General features: G+C 38.8%; 2 protein-coding genes across 10 annotated transcripts in view; one reads left to right on the forward strand and one right to left on the reverse strand.

Annotated features, from left to right (window-relative positions):
• Positions 1-8,254: 8,254 nt before the first annotated feature.
• On the reverse strand, positions 8,255-13,388 carry LOC119793633 (uncharacterized protein C4orf45). The gene is made up of 3 exons (XM_038300852.1): positions 13,247-13,388; positions 8,991-9,220; positions 8,255-8,752 (listed from the first exon to the last, which is right to left on the reverse strand). Exons 1-3 carry the CDS (start codon positions 13,308-13,310, stop codon positions 8,690-8,692), a joined length of 357 nt encoding a protein of 118 aa, XP_038156780.1. The 5' UTR covers positions 13,311-13,388; the 3' UTR covers positions 8,255-8,689.
• Positions 13,389-15,315: 1,927 nt separating this feature from the next.
• The window catches only part of rapgef2 (Rap guanine nucleotide exchange factor (GEF) 2), a 127,116-nt gene continuing 119,840 nt past the window's right edge, over positions 15,316-22,591 (forward strand). For 5 of the 9 annotated variants that reach the window (XM_038300847.1, XM_038300842.1, XM_038300844.1 and 2 more), the window contains exon 1: positions 15,985-16,053. In XM_038300847.1, the coding sequence (XP_038156775.1) occupies positions 15,985-16,053 (69 nt within the window). Of the gene's footprint in view, positions 16,054-22,591 lie in introns of all 9 variants that reach the window. The other 4 variants (XM_038300839.1, XM_038300843.1, XM_038300845.1 and 1 more) reach the window with 1 other exon arrangement.

The following is a 22,591-nucleotide window of genomic DNA, read 5'->3' on the forward strand; positions in this document are numbered from 1 at the left end:
TTGTGGTTTATTTTATTTTTTGCGTGTCAGTTTTCATCTAATCTGTGGTTTATAGCCTCTAACTGTCGCCATTTTTGTTCATCACATGTTTTGGTGAAGCTTCTTGATAAACCAGTGGCTGGCAAATTAGTAAAAAAAAAAACAAAAAACATGTTATTGTACCATGGAACTAAATTTGCACCTATTTATTTTTCTTTGAAACGGAAAATAAAATAAGTAAATTATTAATTTAAAAAAATGTAAGAAAAAAAGATTTCAAAAGGGTTCATATGTGTCAACTAACAATCCTGTTTAAAACTAAACTTAGTCTGAAATCTGAAAAGGGATTTATTTATTTATTTTGCTTCAGCACATTAGAAAATCATAATTTTGTTCCTTTAAAAAAAAAAAAAAAAAAGAAATTTAAGATATTCCATAACATGCATGGGATAAATTAAATATAACAAGATTTGTTTTTAGGCAATGCAGTAACTAAAATAAACTAGAGAGAGTAGTCAATAAAATATAGTTAAATATTAAAGTATTAATGTGCTAAATTTTTTAGAATATATAAACTTATTTGTGCATACATCTTAATAATATAACATATCAGAGGGTAATATAGGATGGGTAGTAAAAGGAGTCAAATAGGACAAAGACCACTTTTTATTGGAAATAAAAAAACAAAAAACAAAACATACTTGATCACAGAGTTTAATGATTTGTAAAACCAGTTCTCTAGTCTGGTGTTTTTTTCATGGAATATGGATGATTCTATGAGTATGTGTGATGTAAATTCAAATTACACTGTTTCTTAGAATGAAAGAGGAGCAAATTTTTTCATTTTTTCATTGTTTTCAGATGAAAAATTCCCAGGCTGTCTTTCAAAAAAGATTTAAACCCAGAATAAATATTTAAAAATTAAAAATAAAGAGTTTAAACTACATTTCAGATTTTTTTCTATGCTTTTAAAGGTTGGGGATTATCTGTGTTACAAAGTAGCAAACTATAAATCAACAGAGACTTATTCCGTCAGACTCTATACAGTGCATGATTACAAATCTTTTTGAATTAACTGCCTTCTTCAATTTGCGCAAGAAGTAGGATGATGTTAAGCTAGGGGGTCACCCAGGGGAGTTGTTGGGAAAGCACTGTAACTGCTGAGAAGGTACAATGCTCTCCACACTGTAGGTCATGTAGTCAGTGATACATTGAGTCAACCCATTCAATTCAATTCAATTTAGTTTATTTATATAGTGCTGGCATTTGTTGCCAAAACTCTTTCAACAACTCTTTATGCTTGTGCCTGAATTTTGCACCCAAATGTTTCAGTAATTCAGAATCATAGCAGGAGAAGATTGCATCAAGCCTGTGAATGGAAAAATAGCTGATTTCAACTATCAGTGACTCACCTGTAGTCCAGTCGGTGATTGTTGCTGCTTGTTTAAGTCCTTATTGTTTGTGTAGGAGAGCGGTAAATGATGGTAAACTAAACCATGAAAAATTGCTGAGCTTGTGTCGTAGGAAAAAAGTATTCAACTATTCATCCTAGTTAAATAAACGGAGATCGATGGATTTCACTCAGTCGGCACATTTATTAATATCTTTGCAAAGAGAGAACAGTCATCATGAAGCCTTTATGGCACAACATTCTGCTCTGTTCTAGTCTGGGCAGGGTTTCGTCGCCCCCTACTTACAACAATGGAATGCAGTCAGAGTCATAACAAATAAACCTTGAGAAAGAACCTGATTTGTTATGGGTAAAAAACTATGTCTGGTCTACAAACACCAGCCTGGAGAGAAATGTGTGACCTTGAGGGAGGAACAGACTGAGTGAAAACTTTTATAGTGAGTAAATATGAATATTAATATATAATAGAAGAAAGATAAAAATTTTCCGACAACAGCTTGCTAAAGCTACATCTACATGAACACGCATACACACAAGTCAAATTCTCGTGAGTAAAAAAAGGGGGGGCCAATGGACATTATTTACAAAATAAGGAGGTTTTCCAAGATCTAAACATCTCTAGATTGTAGAAAATTTCTAAAATTTCAGCATCAAGGAAACCATGGTCTTACACATCCCTCTTCAAACTGAGCAGAGTTGATTTCCTACAGCTTTCTTATCCTTCCCATCACTTGGCTACAACCACAGGTGTTAAATTTGCTGAAGGATATTCCAAAACTCCAGTCTGATTCTGTTACATATGAGGTTTCTGCACTTCTACCATCAGACTCAGCTGTTAAGCAGTGAACCTCATTATTGTTATCAGCAGCCATGATGACTGCAGTGAGGTGTTTTTTTTCTACACAACTGTTGATAAAGTCAAGCTTGCTGTTCGGAACGATAACCTTTCCCCGGAGCATTTCTCTGGTGGGTGTAGTCAGAAGGTGGCATCACTAGTCACTATGAGCAAACCACATCAGGGCTCTGAATCTTGAAGTTTTTGCAACTTCTGTGAAAATCTGCAGGGTTTTGATTAAATTACAAACAACACAGATCTAGTTTGAAGTTAAAACTTTTACGGTTGGTGCATTGAATGAAGGATGAGGCATCCTGCAGAATCCGTGTTTTTATTAATTTTTTTTAATCAACTGTTGATATTGAAAAAAACAAAACACATTCTCTGTTGTGGATATTTTTCAGGGCCGATAAGTGAATTCTTTGGATTTCATTTATCCCAGCCTGGGGAGCTGTTATTAATGTATGATGGGTGATTTCATTTTTCACTGTGTCTACTCTGAGAGGCTAATAATGACTGTAGCATACAACTGGGGGAATAAAGTGCTGTTCCAGTCAGATAAGAAATCTCTTTAGAGGACCTATATCATGCAAAATCAAGCTTCAAATAAATTCATATACAGTGCGGTATTTGACCTGATTTATGCATGTCTAAGTAATTCTCTCTGAGCAGCAGCACCTAGGAAGCACCTACTTTGACATGGTGCGCCCACAGTGTAGACAAATGGCCGCTTTCAGCATCAGGGAGGGGTGATCGGAAGCGGAGCCCGATGATTACGGCTCAAAGTGACAAAAGTGGATCTTAAAGCAGCGAATCTGCACAGCTGTTCATTTTAAGAAAAAGTAGCTATATGTCACGAAAATTAAGTTTTTGGCCTTGAGAGGTCTGAGACTTTTTTCTGCACACAGAAGTGGTGTGAGGCAGGGAAATTGTAAAATGGACAGGACCACGACCCAGAGCCAGGAAAGCGAAGTGGTTTTTTTTTTTTACTCCTGTTTGGAAAAAAAAAACTACTATACTCATTTCAACTTGAAGAGACACACACAGACAAAGAAAGTGCATTTAGAAAAGTATGTTTGGTGTAAACGAACAAAAGACAATGCTGATTGATGAAGAGTGCTTGAATGAATAGTGTGTGTGTATATATATATATATATGTGTGTGTAAATATAAATATGTATGTATATATATATATATATATATATATATATATATATATATTTTTATATATATATATATATATATATATATATATATATATATACATGTTTATACGTATATATACATATATATGTATACATATATATATATATGGATGCACTGTATACACCGTATATATCACTATGCACCTTTTCTTCCTTTGGCACTGTCTTCTTCTTTTTGATTATTTAAGCCACTTTGAGATCATAAAGTCAGTCAATCAATCAATCAATCAATCAATCAATCAATCAATCAATCAATCAATCAATCATATATTTGTCCATAAGTAACTTTTTAAGGTTTAATAAGGCACAATATAGGAGATTAAAAAAAGACAAAGATTTCAAGTCCCTTAAAAAGGATGAAGAAAACCTAAGAAAATCTAGAGAAAGTTATATATGAAAAATGAAAGCTTTTTGTAGTTATAGTACATCTAAATCTAAAGCTTAAAAGCTCATAAGTAACATGGTGTATATTTGTCACAACAAAAGTTTCCTTTTGGATGGTTGGTCATTAATAGTTACAGTGTTTGGTTGAAATATTTGCTTAAAACAGCTTTTGTTTTACTAAATCTTTTAGAGATTTTTTACTTTTATGGTCAATTCAAAGCCTAAATAATGATTCATCCAACTTTCATTATTAACAAAATCTATGAAGAAATGGATTATAAGACATTATAAAGGATAATTTCCAGCTAGTTTTCCCTTTGTTCTGAATTCTGTCACCTAAAATGATGTTCACCTCCTTATAGTGATGCTATTTCTTTTTTTGATCATTTGTGAAACAATTTAACATCCATTTCCTGTCACGTTAAAATTAGTAACTTCATCATCAGTAAACAAACTAAACAAATCAAGAGTTTTTCTTTTCTCCTGTAAATTATTTGAAGTTTAGTTTGTGTCCCATCAATCATTATGTCTGACATCTGTGTTTTTTTTCCCTGATAGTTAATGATGTATCCCATTGTTTTTCTACATCAGTCTTACACAAAATGTCTTTTTCTGCTTTTATGGTTTCATTGTTGTGCTTTACTGCTTCACACAAAGATTAAAAATGAAAGATGGGGGAATACTTGCTCACACAGGGGTGGCAAATTCTAGAAAGGAAATCCATCAAATACCCAGCAGAACAAGCCTTTTAGCATCCGCTCTGCTAAAATAACGACTTGAGACGCACAAGGCCTTCTGTCAGTCATCATGGTGCAGATGTTCTGTCAGCTGGAGGTCTGCTGAAATATAGTAAATGTTGGGATCCAAGGTTTGCCCTCCAGGGGGCGGTGTGGATCCCATTCTGTAGCTTCTGTTTTCTGTTTGGTTCCCGTCCTGTGAGCTTCTTTTCTGTTGGGATCCAGAGGGTGCCCACCAGAGGGCGCTGTGGATCCTTCTGGGAGCTGGTTCTCAGCACTCAGCTGATTCCTATCAGCTCTGCTGATTAACCGCTCACCATATAAGCTGTGTTACAGCTTCCCTCTGAGCCGGATCGTAGCCATGGGTTTCCAAGCCTTGCCATGTTCTCCCATGCTCTGCCATGAGCTGCCTTGCCATGCTCTGCCATGAGCTGCCTTGCCATGCTCTTCCATGCCATTGCCATGCCTGCCTGAATCTGCTTATCGGTGCCTGTTAAACCCAGTCTGTCTGAACCAGCGAACCAGTAAGTTTGAGCTTGTTTATCTGTCCCTGAGTTAACCTGTGCTCTGTCTTCTCTGCCTTCCAGGGCAGAACCTTGTGTGTCACTAATAAATATTGGACTTTAATCCTGCCTCAGTGTCTGTGGAGTTCTGCATCCTTGGTCTAGCAAACCAACCACGTATCATGACAGAACGATCCGGCCATCAGACTAGCCCAGCAGACTCCCAGCACGCTCTCCTGGTGAGGCCCGCTCTGCGCCGTCAGCTGCCTCCCGAATTGGAGGAGCTGCTGCTACTCTATTATAAGATAGCGGCCGCCTTGGACCCTGAGCCTGCTTCGTGCCCTCCTGAGACCCCTGAGTGGAACTTAAGGGAGGGGATGCACCGGAGGTTTTGGTGGGATGTTCGAGAGTTCGAAATGGAGCTGAATCGAATTGTCGAGGAGTCGGATCGTCAAGTGCAGGAGACCAGGGGGCGTCTAAGGATCCCTGCTCCTGATTCGAAGCCGCAATGGGCGGCCTCCTCAGTCCCAGATTCGGAACCGCAGCCGGTGGTTTCCCCTGTTCCTGACCGGGAGCCGCAATCAGCAGGCTCCTCTGTTCCTGATCTGGGTCCGCAACCAGCGGGCTCCTCTGTTCCTGATGTGAAGCCGCAATGGGTGGCCTCTTCTGTTCCTGATCTGGAGCCGCAATCTGCAGCCACCTGGGTTCCTGTGGAGCCACAGTCGGTGGTCTCCCCTGCTCCAGGGGTGGAGCTGCAGTCGGCGGCTTCCTCTGAGCCTCCTCCTGAGCTGCAGTCGACGCTTTCCTCTGAGCCTCCTCCTGAGCTGCAGTCGACGCTTTCCTCTGAGCCTTCCCCTGAGCCACAGTCGTCGGTAGCTGCTGAACCTGTCGCTGTGTCGCTGAAGCTGAGACGGCGTCCTACTCGGAGCTTCCCGCAGCAGCAGAGACGGCGTCCTCCTCGGCGCTCCCCGCAGCAGCAGAGACGGCGTCCTCCTCGGCGCTCCCCGCAGCAGCAGAGACGGCGTCCTCCTCGGCGCTCCCCGCAGCAGCAGAGACGGCGTCCTCCTCGGCGCTCCCCGCAGCAGCAGAGACGGCGTCCTCCTCGGCGCTCCCCGCAGCAGCAGAGACGGCGTCCTCCTCGGCGCTCCCCGCAGCAGCAGAGACGGCGTCCTCCTCGGCGCTTCCCGCAGCAGCTGAGTCGGCGCCCTCCTCCATGGCCCCTGCAGCTTTTGAGACGCCGGCCATACGGTCGGCCACCTGAGACTCTGTCCTGCTGCCGGTCACACGGCCGCCCACCTGAGACTCTGTCCTGCTGCCGGTCACACGGCCGGCCACCTGAGACTCTGTCCTGCTGCCGGTCCCTCGGCCGGTCACCAGAGACTCTGCCTTTCCGCCGGCCCCACGGCCGGCCACCAGAGACTAAGCCTTGCTAACCGGCCTCTCGGCCGGTCACCTGAGACTAAGCCTTGCTAACCGGCCTCTCGGCCGGTCACCTGAGACTAAGCCTTGCTAACCGGCCTCTCGGCCGGTCACCTGAGACTTTCTCTGTCCTCGCCCACCCTAGGTGGGTTGTTTTGAGTTCTGGTCCCTGTTGTTTTTTGTGCTTGGCCCTCCGTGCCTGTTACCTCCTCTGTTCGCCCTAGGTGGGTTGTTTTTGTTTCTTGTTTTTTGTTTTTGGGCGTCTGGTATCCGCCCTTGAGGGGGGGGTACTGTTGGGATCCAAGGTTTGCCCTCCAGGGGGCGGTGTGGATCCCATTCTGTAGCTTCTGTTTTCTGTTTGGTTCCCGTCCTGTGAGCTTCTTTTCTGTTGGGATCCAGAGGGTGCCCACCAGAGGGCGCTGTGGATCCTTCTGGGAGCTGGTTCTCAGCACACAGCTGATTCCTATCAGCTCTGCTGATTAACCGCTCACCATATAAGCTGTGTTACAGCTTCCCTCTGAGCCGGATCGTAGCCATGGGTTTCCAAGCCTTGCCATGTTCTCCCATGCTCTGCCATGAGCTGCCTTGCCATGCTCTTCCATGCCATTGCCATGCCTGCCTGAATCTGCTTATCGGTGCCTGTTAAACCCAGTCTGTCTGAACCAGCGAACCAGTGAGTTTGAGCTTTTTTTATCTGTCCCTGAGTTAACCTGTGCTCTGTCTTCTCTGCCTTCCAGGGCAGAACCTTGTGTGTCACTAATAAATATTGGACTTTAATCCTGCCTCAGTGTCTGTGGAGTTCTGCATCCTTGGGCTAGCAAACCAACCACGTATCATGACAGTAAATATGAGTCGAGTCACCTTTTAGATTCCTCCACAGATGAACTGGTGTTAATGCTTTTCTATTCTCAGAAATAATAGATTTGATGACTAAGACCACATTATTGCAACTGATTTCTTTGCTCATTTTATTCATTTTCTTATACGCCTGCAGGAAATCCACTATATGAGCTGTAAACTGAAATATTGGAATATTATTTGTATTACTCAAAGGATCTACATTCTTTTAGAAGAGAGCTATATATGTTTTATTTTTGTTAATTTAGAAGATAAGTAAAAACAAAAAAACCCTCACCTTTTCAGAAAAATAGAATGCTACGTAGAAAAAGTAATTTTTCACTTAGAAATTTTGATCTTCTTTAAAAAAAAAACCTGAACTGTATACTTGTTTGGGTTTTTTTGTATAAATAACTCCATCAAACAGATCAATCAAATGGGACCATAACATTGCTGAGGCGTTCAGGAAGCCCAGTTTCCCTTGATAGCCGTCTTAAGGCCGTCGTTCATTTAAACCCTTTGATACCATGGTAACTGATGAAGGTATTGGTTCTTCTGTCTGAGCATGTACCAAGTCTTGAAAGACAATGAAAACATCATTTCCATAAAGCTTTAAACTCTTGGGGACACTTGAATCCACTAACCCCTCATTTTTTCCTTCCACTTAACTTTTCCTTAACATTTACAGCACTCTTTAAACAGCCACTTTCTTTAGACAGGACTTTAGAAACTTTCTTTTCTTTTGGGGCTGTCAATAAGTGTCTGATGGACATCTGTCAATTTATGAGTTATGAGAACATATTTAATTTTCATTATAAACAGATGAAATATATCAATCACTGTTTATTAAGGGCTTTTTGTTGCTGAGCCTATATATAATAAAAATGTAATGATATTGCAATTTATTGCAGTTCGCCTGTATTATTCAGACATGGTTAGACTTAGACAGATTTATTTAGTCATTTTGTATACACGAATGTAAAACAAAAAGACAATTTCATTTTTTAAAGTGCAGCCTTGAAAAACATTATTAAATACATTAGTATAGAGTTAATGAAAATCATGTGTTATAACATACAGGAAAAACATGCAATTGTAGTGCATGATTATTTTTTTATTTTATTATTCCTGTTACGAAAATGTGAGACAGAAAAAAAAGCAACTTCCAGACGGTTTGGTGTCATGTGTCCAAGTTCATCCGGCCTGATTTAGTGTCCATGGCTTGAGGTGCTGCGTTCTCGTTAAAGTGGAAGTGTTGCATTATGGATGGGCAGGCAGACAGCCTACCGTACAGCTTGCTCAACAGTGTGCAATAGAAACCTGAGATACTCTCACTTATTTATATGGATGTATATATGTATATGTATTAGAATGGTGGCCTACTGGTTCATCTGAAACCTCTGAGAGACTCTTTCTTCCAGTGTTAGCCTCAGCTCAGATTTCTATAAGAAAATAGAGGAAAACTCAGTTAAGTTTAAATTGTTTTTTTTTATCAGTTCACTATAAAAAAAAAAAAAATCTATTGAGGAACCAGGTTTCATAAATAATTCCTGTAGGAATCCAACACAGTAGGTTTTAAATTTTTTAATTAATACTTTTTTTTTTTCTGCATCTGTTTTCTCACAATAAAAAAAAAAAAGTTTATCCCCAAACATGCTCATTAGAATCTGCTGTTTATACCTTAATTTGCATGTTGCTGAGGAGCCTGTCTCCATTCAACAGCTGGTTATACTGCCATCCCCAGCCCACCTCACCCACACTGCTCTGTCTGGGTGCGGGAGGGGCCGCGTGAGGAGCAGCTCGCCATAAATATCCCAGATCAGATGTGGCCTCAGGAGAAACGCCACCCACACCAACGTACAGGGGCTCATAATTCGATCTGGGCCTGTAGTCTCCAATTCCATTTGGACCTGGTGAGAGAAGTTGGGAGGAAGGAAACAGAATCCTTCTTCAATTGTGATTTGCTATCAATCATTCAGCTGAATGAGGCAACACAGGAAGAGAAGCTGTTGAATTCAAATTGATGATTTAATTTATTAAAGTAAAGGAAGAAAATATCCAAACCTATTCAGCTTTTTGAGGAAACATAATTGAAATAAGTGTGGCTGAACAAAGTTTTAGTTGTCCAGTTTATTTTAAACCCAGGGCTACCAAAATCACTCCAAGAAGGCCTCCAAAACCCACCCAGGGGGCCACAAAGGACCCCTGACCCAGGCTGAACAACAGCAGCATTTTAAAGTCCTGCTAAAAGCCTGTTTGTCTGAACAGGAGAAAAACTGGGTAGAAACCGGTTACATTTACTTTAGCCACTTTTTTACAGAAAAAAAACTTTTAGTCGCTTTACTGTTCTGGTTGTCTTTCTTTTACTTGAATAATGTCATCATGAAGTATGTATTATTTTTAGCTACTCTGTCTAGTTTGAGTGAGTTAACTGAATAGAGAAGTTTGCTTTAGCCAAAGATACTGTAGACACACATTTACAGTTTTTTTTTTGGGGGGGGGGGGGGAATCATTAATTTGACAGTTTTTTTATTTTTTAGATTTTTTATACATCATCATTTGTATTAATTATTTTTCTTTAAGTCTTCATTTACCACAATTGTCTTATTACACAATTTTAAACAGTGTATCAGATTTTTCGAAGTACTTCTTTGGCCTTTCTTTCAAATGCTTTCTTACTCTTTGTTGAGGAATTTCTTCTAAGAATAATTTTTACTTTTACTTGAGTAAAATGATGATGAGGTCGAGCTACTCTTGAGTGAATTTTTTGGCTGCTCTACCCACACCAGAAAAAACCTTTTTTCACCCTTTGAAAAAAGATTATTTTAATTTTTTTTTATTCATAAAACTCCACTATAAAAAAGAAGTTGTTTATGGTTTTATGAAAGGACTACCATTCTGTTTCAATTTTGTACCAAATCTTTGTATTTTTAGTTCAATATGCATAGAACCTATACTAGAAGGAACAAACTCTGAATCCTGATAAGATAATAAAATAACCAAATATATTCTGTATTTTTGGTCTTTATAAGGTTATTAAAAAGGGTCCAATGTGAGGGATATGTGCTGCTGATTCCTCCCCTTAGAAATTAAAACTCTGCAGGCATCCCTTGCCACAGTAAAGATAAAGGTTCATGATTACACAATAATAGAGACCAAACCAAACAAAATGGGCTGAATGGGAGAGGTCCAAGATCTGAACTATGACTGACCCAAAAGAACACAAAGACCTATTAGGTTTTCCCAATAAGATTTTAACTATGTATGTAACATTTGTCAGAAAAAAATATGATGTCACAACAGCTAAACATGATGGTCAGGGGGTACTTTGCTGTGTAAGGATAAGGATGCTAACACATATTGCAGGAAAATCCTGAAGGAGAATGTCCGACCATTCAATCATGATTTAAAGCTCAGGCATACTTGATTTATGCAGAACAGGAACCTGAGGTCTGCCTCTTAAAAGATAAAAAAAAACTAAAGCAATGGGTGTTTCAAACAAAACCTCACTGAGAATCATTTTTTTTCCAAATGTATTTCTTTATCAAATGAAACAAAGAATACATTATCTAAAAGGTTATCTTTTATATTCAAATGTATTTGATCATCTGAAATGAGAAAAAAAAATGTAAATATGTTTTCACAGCCTTGGAAGTTATGTCATTGATTGATTCTAGTTACATTTTCCATCCATCCATCCATCCATCCATCCATCCATCCATCCATCCATCCATCCATCCATCCATCCATCCATCCATCCATCCATCCATCCATCCATCCATCCATCCATCCATCCATCCATCCATCCATCCATCCATTTCCTGTCACGTTTATCCCAGCTGGGGTCGTGAGGGGTGCTGGTGCCTATCTTTAGCTGTGTACGTACAAGAGGCGTGGTACTCTCTAACAAATGGAAAATATTAACCACATGGATGAATGTACTAAATGTATCCCATGCAATACTGTTTCACTGAACTGTTGTTTGACGAAAGGAAATAGATAATAACACATAAAGCTTACAGTATTCAAATCAATCAGCTGCAATGATAATAAATCATTTCCTATTTATTATTTTTGATGTTCCCAAAGTAACCATGTCATTAGTTGTATGTACTGATTGTGATGATTTGTGTTGAAAATGGACCCCAGGAAAAGTGGTCTCTACTCTCTTAGAATTCTTAAAACAGGGCACCCCTATTAACCGTAATTATTTTTATTTCTAAATAGTTGGGTGTTTGCAACAGCTATTTCAGTTTGATATATCTAATAACTGATGGACACAGTAATATTTCAGTATTGAATATAGGTTTATTGGACTAACAGAAAATGTGCAATATGCATTAAAACAAAACTTCACAGATGCAAAAATTTGGGTACCCTAATCATTTTATGATTGATTGATTTGAATATCTCCCCTTGTGATTTATTTATAGTTATCAATCATTCAGCTGAGTGAGGCAACCCAGGAAGACAAGCTGTTAAATTCAAATGATGATTTAATTTACTAAAGTAAAGAAAGAAAATATCCAAACCTTTTTGAGGAAATATAATGTCCCCCTCTTTAGATTTATGAAATAAGTGTGGCTGACCAAAAATAACTTCCTTAACTACTTTTCACTAACTTATTGAAACATAAAATTGGTTTGGTAACTTCATTAAGATTTGAACTTCATAGCCAGGTGTATCCAATCATGAGGTGGTCAGTTGGAAGTTGTTCTCCTGTTTGAATCTCCTCTGAAGATTCATCATGGGCACCTCTAAAACATCTCTCAAATGATCTGAAAACAAAGATTATTCAACATAGTCATTCAGGGGAAGGATACAAAAAGTTGTCTCGCAGATTCAAAGTATCAGTTTCCACTGTGAGGAATATAGTAAGGAAATGGAAGATCACAGAGAAAGATTTTGTTAAGCCCAGACGTGGCAGGCCAAGAAATATCAGAGAGAGACAGAGAAGAAGAATGGTGAGAATGGTCAAGGAAAACCCACAGACCACCTCCAAAGACCTGCAGCATAATCTTGCTGCAGGTGATGTCACTGTGCATCGTTCAACTTTGCACCAGGAGAAGCTGTATGGGAGAATGATGCCACAGAAGCTTTTTCTATAAGCAAGCCTCAAACAGAATCGCTTGAGATATGCAAAAGCACATCTGGACCAGCTAGCTTCATTTTGGAATACCGTCCTGTGGACTGATCAAACAAAGATTGCATAGCAGCAACAAAACACAGCGTTCCAAGAAAAACACTTGTGACCCACTGTAAATTTAGGTGGAGGTTCCATCATGCTTGGGGCTGCATTGCCAATGCTGGCACTGGGAATCTTTTTAAAGTTGAGGGTCGCATGGATTCCTCTCAGTATCAGGAGATTCTTGAGAATAATGTTCAAGGATCTTTTAAGAAGTTGAAGTTACGGCGGGGGATGGATATTTCAGCCAGACAATGATCCAAAACCCCGCTCCAAATCTACTCAGGGATTCATGTAGAGGATAAATTACAATGTTATAGAATGGCCATCCCAATCCCCACACCTGAATATCATTGAACATCTGTGGGATGATTTGAAGCAGGCTGTCCATGTTCGGCGACCATCAAACTTAACTGAACTGGAAATGTTTTGCAAAGACGAATGGTCAAAACTCCCTTCATTCAGGAAGTCATTAAAAGCTACAGGAAGCAACTGTAGCTTTTAATGGCTGCTGTTTTTGCACAAGGAGGGTCTACTAAATATTAATGTCTCTTTATTTTGCAGAGGTGCCCATATTTTGGCACCTGTCAGATTTTGTTTTAATGCATACTGCACACTTTCTGTCAGTCCAAGAAATCTTTTTAATATTATAAAAATTGCTCTACATTATTTTATTTTCCAATTTTCCTCCAAGAAGTATCCCCAGCAAAGGGAAAAACAAGTTAGGCAAATATTCACTAAATTTTCCTACCTGTAAAAATGATCCGCTGCCCATACTGTGGCTCGCCTGAGGCTTCTCTACTCTTCTGCATCATTTATACCTTTTTTTAAAATCTGCTGCTAAGAAATTGCCTTCTAATGCCCCTGTTGGACTGAAAACATGAGCCTAGCACTCTGCTCTGCCTACAGGGGGGGTCATGGTTGCTTGTAATACCATCAACGGTTGTCATGGTGCTATTTGCTGAGGCCTAATTACATTCAAGAGCCAGGAAACCAGGAAGGCTATATCTAAATACCAGTAAGATTATTCAGTCAAATAAACATGGAGACAAATACAGCACAACATAGATTATTTGTTTAGTGCTTGCTTGTTTATGGTGCACTAATCAGAAATAGTTTTCAAAAAGAATCATCTGCTGAAATTCCAAAAGCTCTTGTGAGGAAGAAAAAGGCTACTTTGAAACTGTGGAATCTTAATTGGTTGTAATAACTTCTAAACAATATGTTTTATTTTAATAAAAAATTAAAGCTGATCTGTAAAACGTTTAACATATTGTTTTTAATTTGCAGTAACATGTAATTGCTTTTACACAGTTCTGTATCATAGAATAAACATATGCAGATGTTTTTTAGAAATTCGAAAGGGTATGTTTGCTATTGTTTTTCAATGGCATACATAATAGTTGTGCCTATGCACTTAAACATACAGTTCCTGACCAGGTCGCTTGGTGGCGCCAAAGTATTACCTTTCCTACATTTCATTCCTCTCTCCATCCTTTGTTGAATGGACTCGCCCATAATAAGCCTCCTTCATGTTACTAAATCCCTTTCAAGTCAAATAGACATGAAAATCTGTGGGAGGGGAAATAGAATTATCCCAATGCCAAAATAAGATTTAGAAAAAAAAATTACAATTATATTCAAATACTACCAGGCTCCCAGAAAACTTAACAAACAATTAAGAACAGATCGAAACATAATCGTTATTTTTCATTTTCTTTCATTCAATTTGATTCATTAAAAACAAATAACTCCAAAATTCATATCCACAATAATACACAAACTCCCAGTGGATCTTGAATGAAAATAAGCAGCAAGAAAAATCCCCTTAATTTATTTTACAACTACTATAAATCAGTTCCGTCACAGTACAGCTACCCACATTTACTGTGATCAAATTGTATAGTAGTTATATTCAACATGCAATAACATATATCTCCAAGTTTACCACAAAGTTTACTAGAAGAAAATATGCTATTCTATACTTAAAATGCAGCATATCCAATTTCTGGATTTATTGAAAGTGTACTTCTAGGGATGCATGATATATCAATTCTGGCATTGGAATCAGCTCTTATTAATGATTTTTTTCATGCATTGATGTTTTTTAGGCCCTATATTTGTAATGCACCAAAAGGTATCTCTCTAACATCTATCAATATAAATATTAGTGTGTGGTCTTGTGTTCTCAAAAATAAGAAAGCATTTAATAAATATATGTTTGAGCTCATTCATGGAAAATTATACTAATGAAAGTGTAACTGTAGGTCCTTGAGCCTCCACCCGAGTGTGCCCAACAACTGAAATCATTCCAATTTCCTGCCGGTGGTCATCAATCTCTACAATGCCTCCCTCAAGTGGTTCAGACACCCCCCCTCTGTAATTGACAATTATTCATTCCTTGCAGAATTTTTGCACATCACTACGTACATACATACATATATATATATATATATATATATATATATATATATATATATATATATATATATATATATATATGAAACTGTATCTGGAGCGTGTAACAAAAGCAATTTCCCTCTGGGATTATTAAAGTATTTCTGATTCTGATTGTAGAGGTAACATCACTATGTCCATAAATCACACCTCCCTAGTATTATAGTTTGTGGTGTGTGTTTTTTTTAATAAAGTTAATTAATCCCTTTTACTGTGATGTCTGATAATCTAAGATCGATTGTATTTTCAACCAGTAAAAACTAAATAAATAAAAAACTAATAGGGTTCACAAATAAAAAAAAAAAAAGTTGGTTTGCAGACTTTTATTTTGAAATAAACAACAGGAAGTACAGTCTCTAAATCCTCCTGACTTGATTCCAGTGTGTCTTTCAATCACCATGGTGGTGGCATACAACAGAACACAGCAAACTGCGGTGGACCAATTCCCACTTTTAGCTGCCTCCTAATGCAGAAAGAAAAATGTTTTTTTCTTTTCTTCAGTGAATAGGAAGAGTTTTGACCTTTCGTGATGGGTGCCATGTTGTTGCAGAAAGGTTAGCTCGTAGCCGTTAGCTTTCCTTTTGTTTACCGGATCCTTTATGGAATTTCTTCACGTCGTTAGCAGAAATGCTGAGGAGACGAGGAATATCTTCCCTTAACACCGGCTTTAACGGTGGGACTTTAGGTTTGACAGCTAGAAAATAACCCAGAGGAACCGTTTGACCCGTTTTTTTTTTAAGAGAAGTTTTTAAATAATTAGCGGCGGCGGGGACTGCAGTTCGCAGCCGGGTTTCGGGTTGGGCAGCGGAGAGGGACCGATACCCCGAGGAGAGCTCTCGGCTGTCTGGCTCCAGTCGTGGCCTGGCTTCGGGCACTCCCAGCTTCGGAGCTCATTTACCAAGGATAAACTAAAACAAGGAGAGGACCACAATTGTGCGTATCGCATTTGAACTCAAGTGAAGCAGTTTTAAGGATATACAAAAAAAAAAAAAAAAAAAAAAAAAACTGAGCTACACGCCGCCTTCCAAGACAATGGCGTCTTATGTGGATAACCGCTTTCGGCAGGCTGTGATGATGAATCCGGCTGAACGGACGCAACAGGTCAGTGGGGCGGTTTTCTTCATTCTGCTACAAAAGGAAGCAGTGGTTCTTATTTCTGTTACAACATCACGACCTGATCTGCAACACTTCAGCAGTGGGTCCAACTGTTATTTATTTTTTGGTTAAGTACGCTTACATCCCCTTTATCAGCTGAGATAATCACCTATAGTTAACATTCAAGAGGAGCTGCTACGATCGTGGGAATCTAACCCGCGTGTGTTCGGATCGTGGTTTTTCACTGTTGCGTGCAAGCCTTTACTCCATTAAATGCACTCCTAATACATCTGTGGTCTGACATCAGGTTTTTGCACAAGCCTAATAATAAATCAGGTGCAGGGAAACAGGGAAATGTTAAAAAAACAGCAGGGACCGATGTATTTTGCATGCAGAAATTAGTTATTTTGAAGTTTAACAACTGGGTTAAACATTTTAGTGCACTTTCCAGAACAGCATCTTATCAGTTGTCATGCACAGAAATAATCCTAAGCTTTTCTCTCATCACATAACAGCAATCTTTAAAATGGATGAACACTGCAAAGTCTGTTCACATATACTATTTGCAATAACAGGTCTATTATATTGACTGTAAGACATTGCATCCAATGCAATTATTTGCAATTGCAGAGCTCATTGAGTGACAGACTGCTGCACCCTAAAGGCCTCAGGGAGCATTATCAGAGATTCTTCCTCCCAGCAGCTGCAAGACTATAACTATTGCTGTTCCCAACAATCTCAATAAGTTTTTACATTCATGCTGATTTTGCACAGTTTCTACCTTAGTCAGGTTAATAACATACTGCTGTCATTTTGCACATCTCCTAATGTTGCTGCTATTTTCAAATATCTATTACTGTTAAAATGTTCATGGCTTATATTGGATATTTATTTTCCAGGTGCACACTATTTATATAGTTAAAACACTTTATAGGACAGCATTTTATTTGTTTGTTTTTCAAGTCTTCAATATTATGTTATTTTTATACATTTTTCTAAGGTCCCCATTGTGTGACCATCTTTTCCTGTAATCTTTTTGCTGCTGTAAACACCAGAATGTCCCCATTTAGGAACAATAAAGGGATTTTCTATTCTATTAATTTTTGCTCTCATAGGTATTGTGATGTGCTGTGGAGTATATCACTCATCTATCTACCCAGGTTGGCTCAATCTCTGCAGCAGATGTTCAGGCTGAAGTAAGGGTTGACTGATACATGGGTGGCTGATATTTTGGACAGATATTAGCATTTATTTATTTATTTTTTACACTAATTAATTGGCTCCTTGTGATCTCGTTGCATGTTTTATTCATTGGTAATGTTTTGCTTATTTTCATTCTCTTTATACTTTTTAATGAGTCTAGTGATTTAGTGAACAATATTCCTCATCTCCTCATCCCTTTATCACCAACATGCCTTCTGTCATAATTGTGTTATTTAACAGAACTGCACCCATGCTGTAAAACAAAAATACTTTGAACTTAAGTTAATTTGAAAGAGAAGAAGAGAGAAATTTATCTCATTCAAATAAAAAGTATGCATGTAGAATTTAAAGAATACGTAAATTGTAATCCATGTATAACATAACTGAAATCATTAAGATGCAAGTTAAAAAAAGGAGATGAGAAAAGGTTTTATTTTTTTAACTCATGCCCCTTTATAATCTCAGTCCATTTTATCCTGTCACATAGACATTTATTGTAGTCAGCTAAAATAGCATAGATAACCCATTTATACTCATACATGCACATGCATAATGAAATTATATATATAGAAATATCCAAATCCATTTTCATATCTCTCTGTAAGTATTAAAAAGTATGCTTTTATGATGTTTTATGATGATTTTTCAGAAATATTTCATTTTGCACTGTGCTTTATGTCTCTTTGCTCAATCTATTCCATAAAGTCACTACACAAACATTTGTTTTCTTTGTAACTAGAGGAAGAAGAAGCAATATGGCCACCCCCCCCAAAAAAAGCAACACATATCGGTTACCGTTTAGCCTGATAATCAAAATAATTGGTATCAGTATTGGCCTTAAAACCTGGTTGATCTCTGTTTTGAAGACAGATTATTAGGTTCAGAGTGATGGAAGAAGAGATGAGAAGGAGAATAAAGAAGGAAATAGACACATAGTGCAATGTTTACAAATCTGATTATCAGCGTTTTCTAACATCCATGTGCTGATCCAGAATAAACTGAGGCTTCGTTCTGAGGTTTATGACTTCTCTCCTGAACTTTCAGATTTTATGGGTATTAAATTTGATTTACACAGGCACTCACAGAGGCTCACTTTAATATTCAGTTTCTTATAATGTTATTTTTTTATAGTTGGAAAAAAATCACTTCTGGCTGCAAAACGATTCAGTTCGTCCATCTGATCGCCGGTAGTGCTGCCGGAGGAAGCTGTGTTGGCACCAACTTTGCACATAATGGGCAATCAGCGTGATTACACTTAAAACTGTGGTCACAGATAAAGACTGACCCTCCCCTCTGCTCCGTTATGGTGTCAATGGTTTGGTTTCGGCTTGTTAACTGGCCCAGGTCTGGGGTACTTAAAGCTTTCCTGCAGGCTATAAATGGAGGGGATGACGGATGCCAGCATGGGGGGTGGACGGAAAGGAAATTGGCATCATTAGTATTTCATGAGGAGGCTGCTGCTGAAAATATTTTTACATTTCTAATAGATTAATAATCTTTGTGTTCAACTTGCTTGTTAAAAAAAAAAAGGGAGCAGTAGTATTTGAGAATCAGCTGCCCCAGGGGATTGTTTAAGAGTTTACTTTCATCAGGCAACAGAGCTCATAGCGTTTACCTCACCATTTGTCAGATAAAAAGGCTTTTACTGATATTTATTTAAAGCCTAACCCATCTGAAGACATGCTACCTATGCTACAGATTAGAGATCTACCGATATAGTTCTTTTAGAGCCCAATCCCGATTATTTTGACAGAACTTTAACTAATCCCTAATATGTGCTGCTGATTTATTTTTTTAAACCAGTATTGCTTCTACCTCCTTTCACTTGATAAAAATAACACAATAAAAAACAAATGTTAAACAAGTCTCAATTTAAACAAAAGAAACGCTTTTTAAATAACAACACCAAACATTTCCAAAGGTTTGCAAATGAAGGGAGCGGCAGTGCATGCTTTTCATGTGATGCTAAGGCACGGCTGCTTGGATGCAGGAGTAAATCAGCGATGCATGTAAAAAAATCCTCTATTGTTCAAAAATTTTGGCCTTCTGATGTATCTTTCTATCTGCAGGATATTTATTTATTTTGTATTTGCAGGATAGCTATTTTATATTGAATTTCAGGCCTAATTAAAATGTGTATTATCTCTCTAAAATGTCACGGATGCCTTTTTTGTCACAACATAAAACTGTTTTCCACCCACATTGTGCAACAATATAGAGAATATTTTTGTGACTCTTAGGTAAAAAATGAAAGAAAAACAAACATGCAGGAGAGCCTTCTGCATGCTTGTCATTTTACATTTATGATCCGTAAAATCCACTGCAATAAAAGCCCATCAAGCCAACCCAAAATGCCGTGGTTCTTCTCCATGAAGCCACCTTATTTAAAGCTGTACTCCGCCATCTTGACACTGTATGTGCTTTCAGTATGTTTCAGTAGATTTCTCAGTCTACTATTCATGTATGGAGAGACTCAAACAGGCTTATCCTAATGGTGTTGGCAGGACCTCTCTGTCAGGATTAGCTAACTGATGCAGGGATCTGTCTTTATCTCTGAAGACTCACCGCAGCGAGGCTTGACCCCACGCCTCACACTGTTGTCACATGGCAGGCTAAATAACCCACCACTTGACAGTTTGTGTTCACGCTGGCTTTATCTCTTTCCTTTTTTAGTTGTTTTTAGTTGTTTTTTTTTTTTTGGAAGGGTGTGTGAAATATTTTGGCTGGAGATGAATGAGGAAGAGGAAAGAACAGAAAGAGGGGGGTGATGCCACTTTTCTGCAGAGCACCGCTGTCAGTTGTAATGCAAATGAAGAAACAGGATTTTAGGTTTCATGGCTTCTGTCCAAATATAGGTCTGTGTTGCCACTGAACCACGGAACGTGAGCGATTTAATGGAAGCCTGAAAGATTCGCAGTTTTTAAAAGAACTAGAGTCACCCCTCAGACTTGTGGACAGATTTTTTTTTAATGAAGTTTTGGCCAACTGAGGTTGTTTTTTGCAGATTCCAATTTCTCTTTAAGCCAGGCTGAAGTCACCAAGGTAGTTGGAAAGCTACTTGGGTCAGGGCCCCCGGGGTGGATGAGATTCGTCCCGAGTACCTTCGGTCTATGGATGTTGTAGGACTGTCTTGGCTGAGACATCTCTGCAGTATCTTGTAGTAGCTTGGTTTGCACTACCGGCAGTAAGTCAGACCTGTTCCCGGTGCATGTTGGTCTCCGCCAGTCCCTGGAGGGACTATGTCTCTGAGCTAGCCTGGTGTCGCCTCGGGGTCCCCCCTTAGCAGCTGGAGGAGGTGTGTGTGGATCGGGAAGTCTGGGCATCTCTGCTGAGACTGCTGCGCTGCAACCCGGAGGAAAGTGGAAGAAAATGGATGGGTGGATGGAAATTTGATATAAAAAATGTACAAGAGAGATGTTGGAATATTATTGTCTTAGCTTCTTGTTCAGAGGCGTCATTTAATGTCTACTGGGAGCAGATGTGACCTCACTGTTGGGCAAAGACTATTCTTATAATAAAAAGAAGCAGTGGTTAGCAAACTTACCTTCTAAAGTAGCATCTTATGCTATCTAGCAGCACCAAAACACCACTCCTCTGTGGATCCTATAGTGCAGGGGGGACTAAGTTAAGTGTTGCAGAGTGAACCACAAGCCATATTTAAAGAAGAGAGACAGGCTTCTTGGACAGTTACTTTCCTGCAGGTTGAGATGCATCCATCCTCTAATGAACATGAATACAATGGCTGACTCCCCTCATTGGCATTCAGTCCTCCAGCTCTTCACAGGCTGGTAACAAACCACTCATTTGATCCAGGTGTGTTGGCTAATGGATGCAGCAAAAAGCTGCAGGATATGAGCTATCAAAGACCTACATCAGCCCCCTGCTTTAGAGAACAAAGATCTGTACCTTTCCAAACGGTTTCCAAATTGAGCATGCTCCAGTAACGTGTTCTGCAAAGTCCTCCAGAGTGAGAGGCACAAAATAAAAACACATTTTTACTTTGCTACAATTGTCACAATATCTGTCAACATAATAAGAGAACCAAGATTTTTTTATAAATGGTTACATTTTATTATGATGATTATTATTGTTTTTTGGATTGCTAGTTTTTTTTCAGTTAAAACTGGAAATCCTGTATGATCGTATCTTTATAAAGTCTCATTAATCAAGTCTTTTAAAGCTTTAGGTCCTCACCTCCGTATCAGTGAAGTTCACATGCATAACTAAGGTTGAAAAGAGCAGGTGTAGATCTTTAGGCTCTGCATTTGATCTTTCTCTCCCTAAAACCGCCTTTTATGACTAAAAGAGCTGCCTAGAAAAATCCTTCACATCTGAGAAGTAACCTTCTATTTGTCAGACTGTATTTGAACGAGTTTTAAATGCATAAATTGATTGATCGAATTTTAAAGAATATCCTAAATTCATACAGAAAGAACTTTTATTGAATAGTCAAGTAAAAAGATGGATTAAACTAGAGTTTAGTCGTCATGATGACAGCTGAGGCTCTACCTCTCCTGACCCAGACGTCACTGGTTTGCTCATTGGCAGACAGAGGTTATTATCCACAAAGGTCCACTCAGAACACACCTGCTGGACTTTGATCAGAATGCCTGTTATCCTCCGGCAAATCTCTCCCTCCTCTCCCTGCAGTTTGAATGAGAGCATAGAAACAAGAGCTTCTTTTTACACAACATCTTATACCTCTGTCCTTCCCCTGGCTTCATTTTGAAGTGATTATACCTGCAGTAATCTTCACTCCACCGTAACCTGATTCCCCTTAATTTGGTGTGTTTGGATTATTGAGTTCTGATTGCTCAGTCTCAAGATGGGGCTGATTAAGCTACCATTCTTGGTAAAGTCATGCCCAATCTGTTGAAAAGTTTTTAAATTCGTAGGGAAGTCATATTTAAATGTCAAATCATTCTGGCTTAAACATGTATATAAATGTATTCTTTATCAGACCATATTGTCCCATAAGTAAAAAAAAACAAAAAAAAAACGGCCTAAATTTGGCCAAACGTATATTAACAGACATCTGTCAATCAAATTTTTTTGGTCATAGCATCTTGATTCGTATGTCGCAGCTAATATACGCAACGGTTGAAATAAGAATCATGAGGCATAGAGCTAACAGAACTGGCAGCATTGCAAGGCAAGGGCTCAAACATGTACGGCTATAAGCCTTCTACACCTGACGAAGCTTCTGCCGCCCTGGCGTCCTCTTCCACGACAACTTTGTCCCCACTTTCCTCCTCTAAATATAAAATGTACGATGGAGGAGACTCATCCAAGACCTCCGACACAAAACTCTCCTCCTCTTCACCAATTTAGTGCTACTTCG

The sequence above is a fragment of the Cyprinodon tularosa genome, unplaced genomic scaffold, assembly GCF_016077235.1.
Source record: "Cyprinodon tularosa strain WSP-4 unplaced genomic scaffold, ASM1607723v1 ctg458, whole genome shotgun sequence".
Taxonomy (NCBI): domain Eukaryota; kingdom Metazoa; phylum Chordata; class Actinopteri; order Cyprinodontiformes; family Cyprinodontidae; genus Cyprinodon; species Cyprinodon tularosa.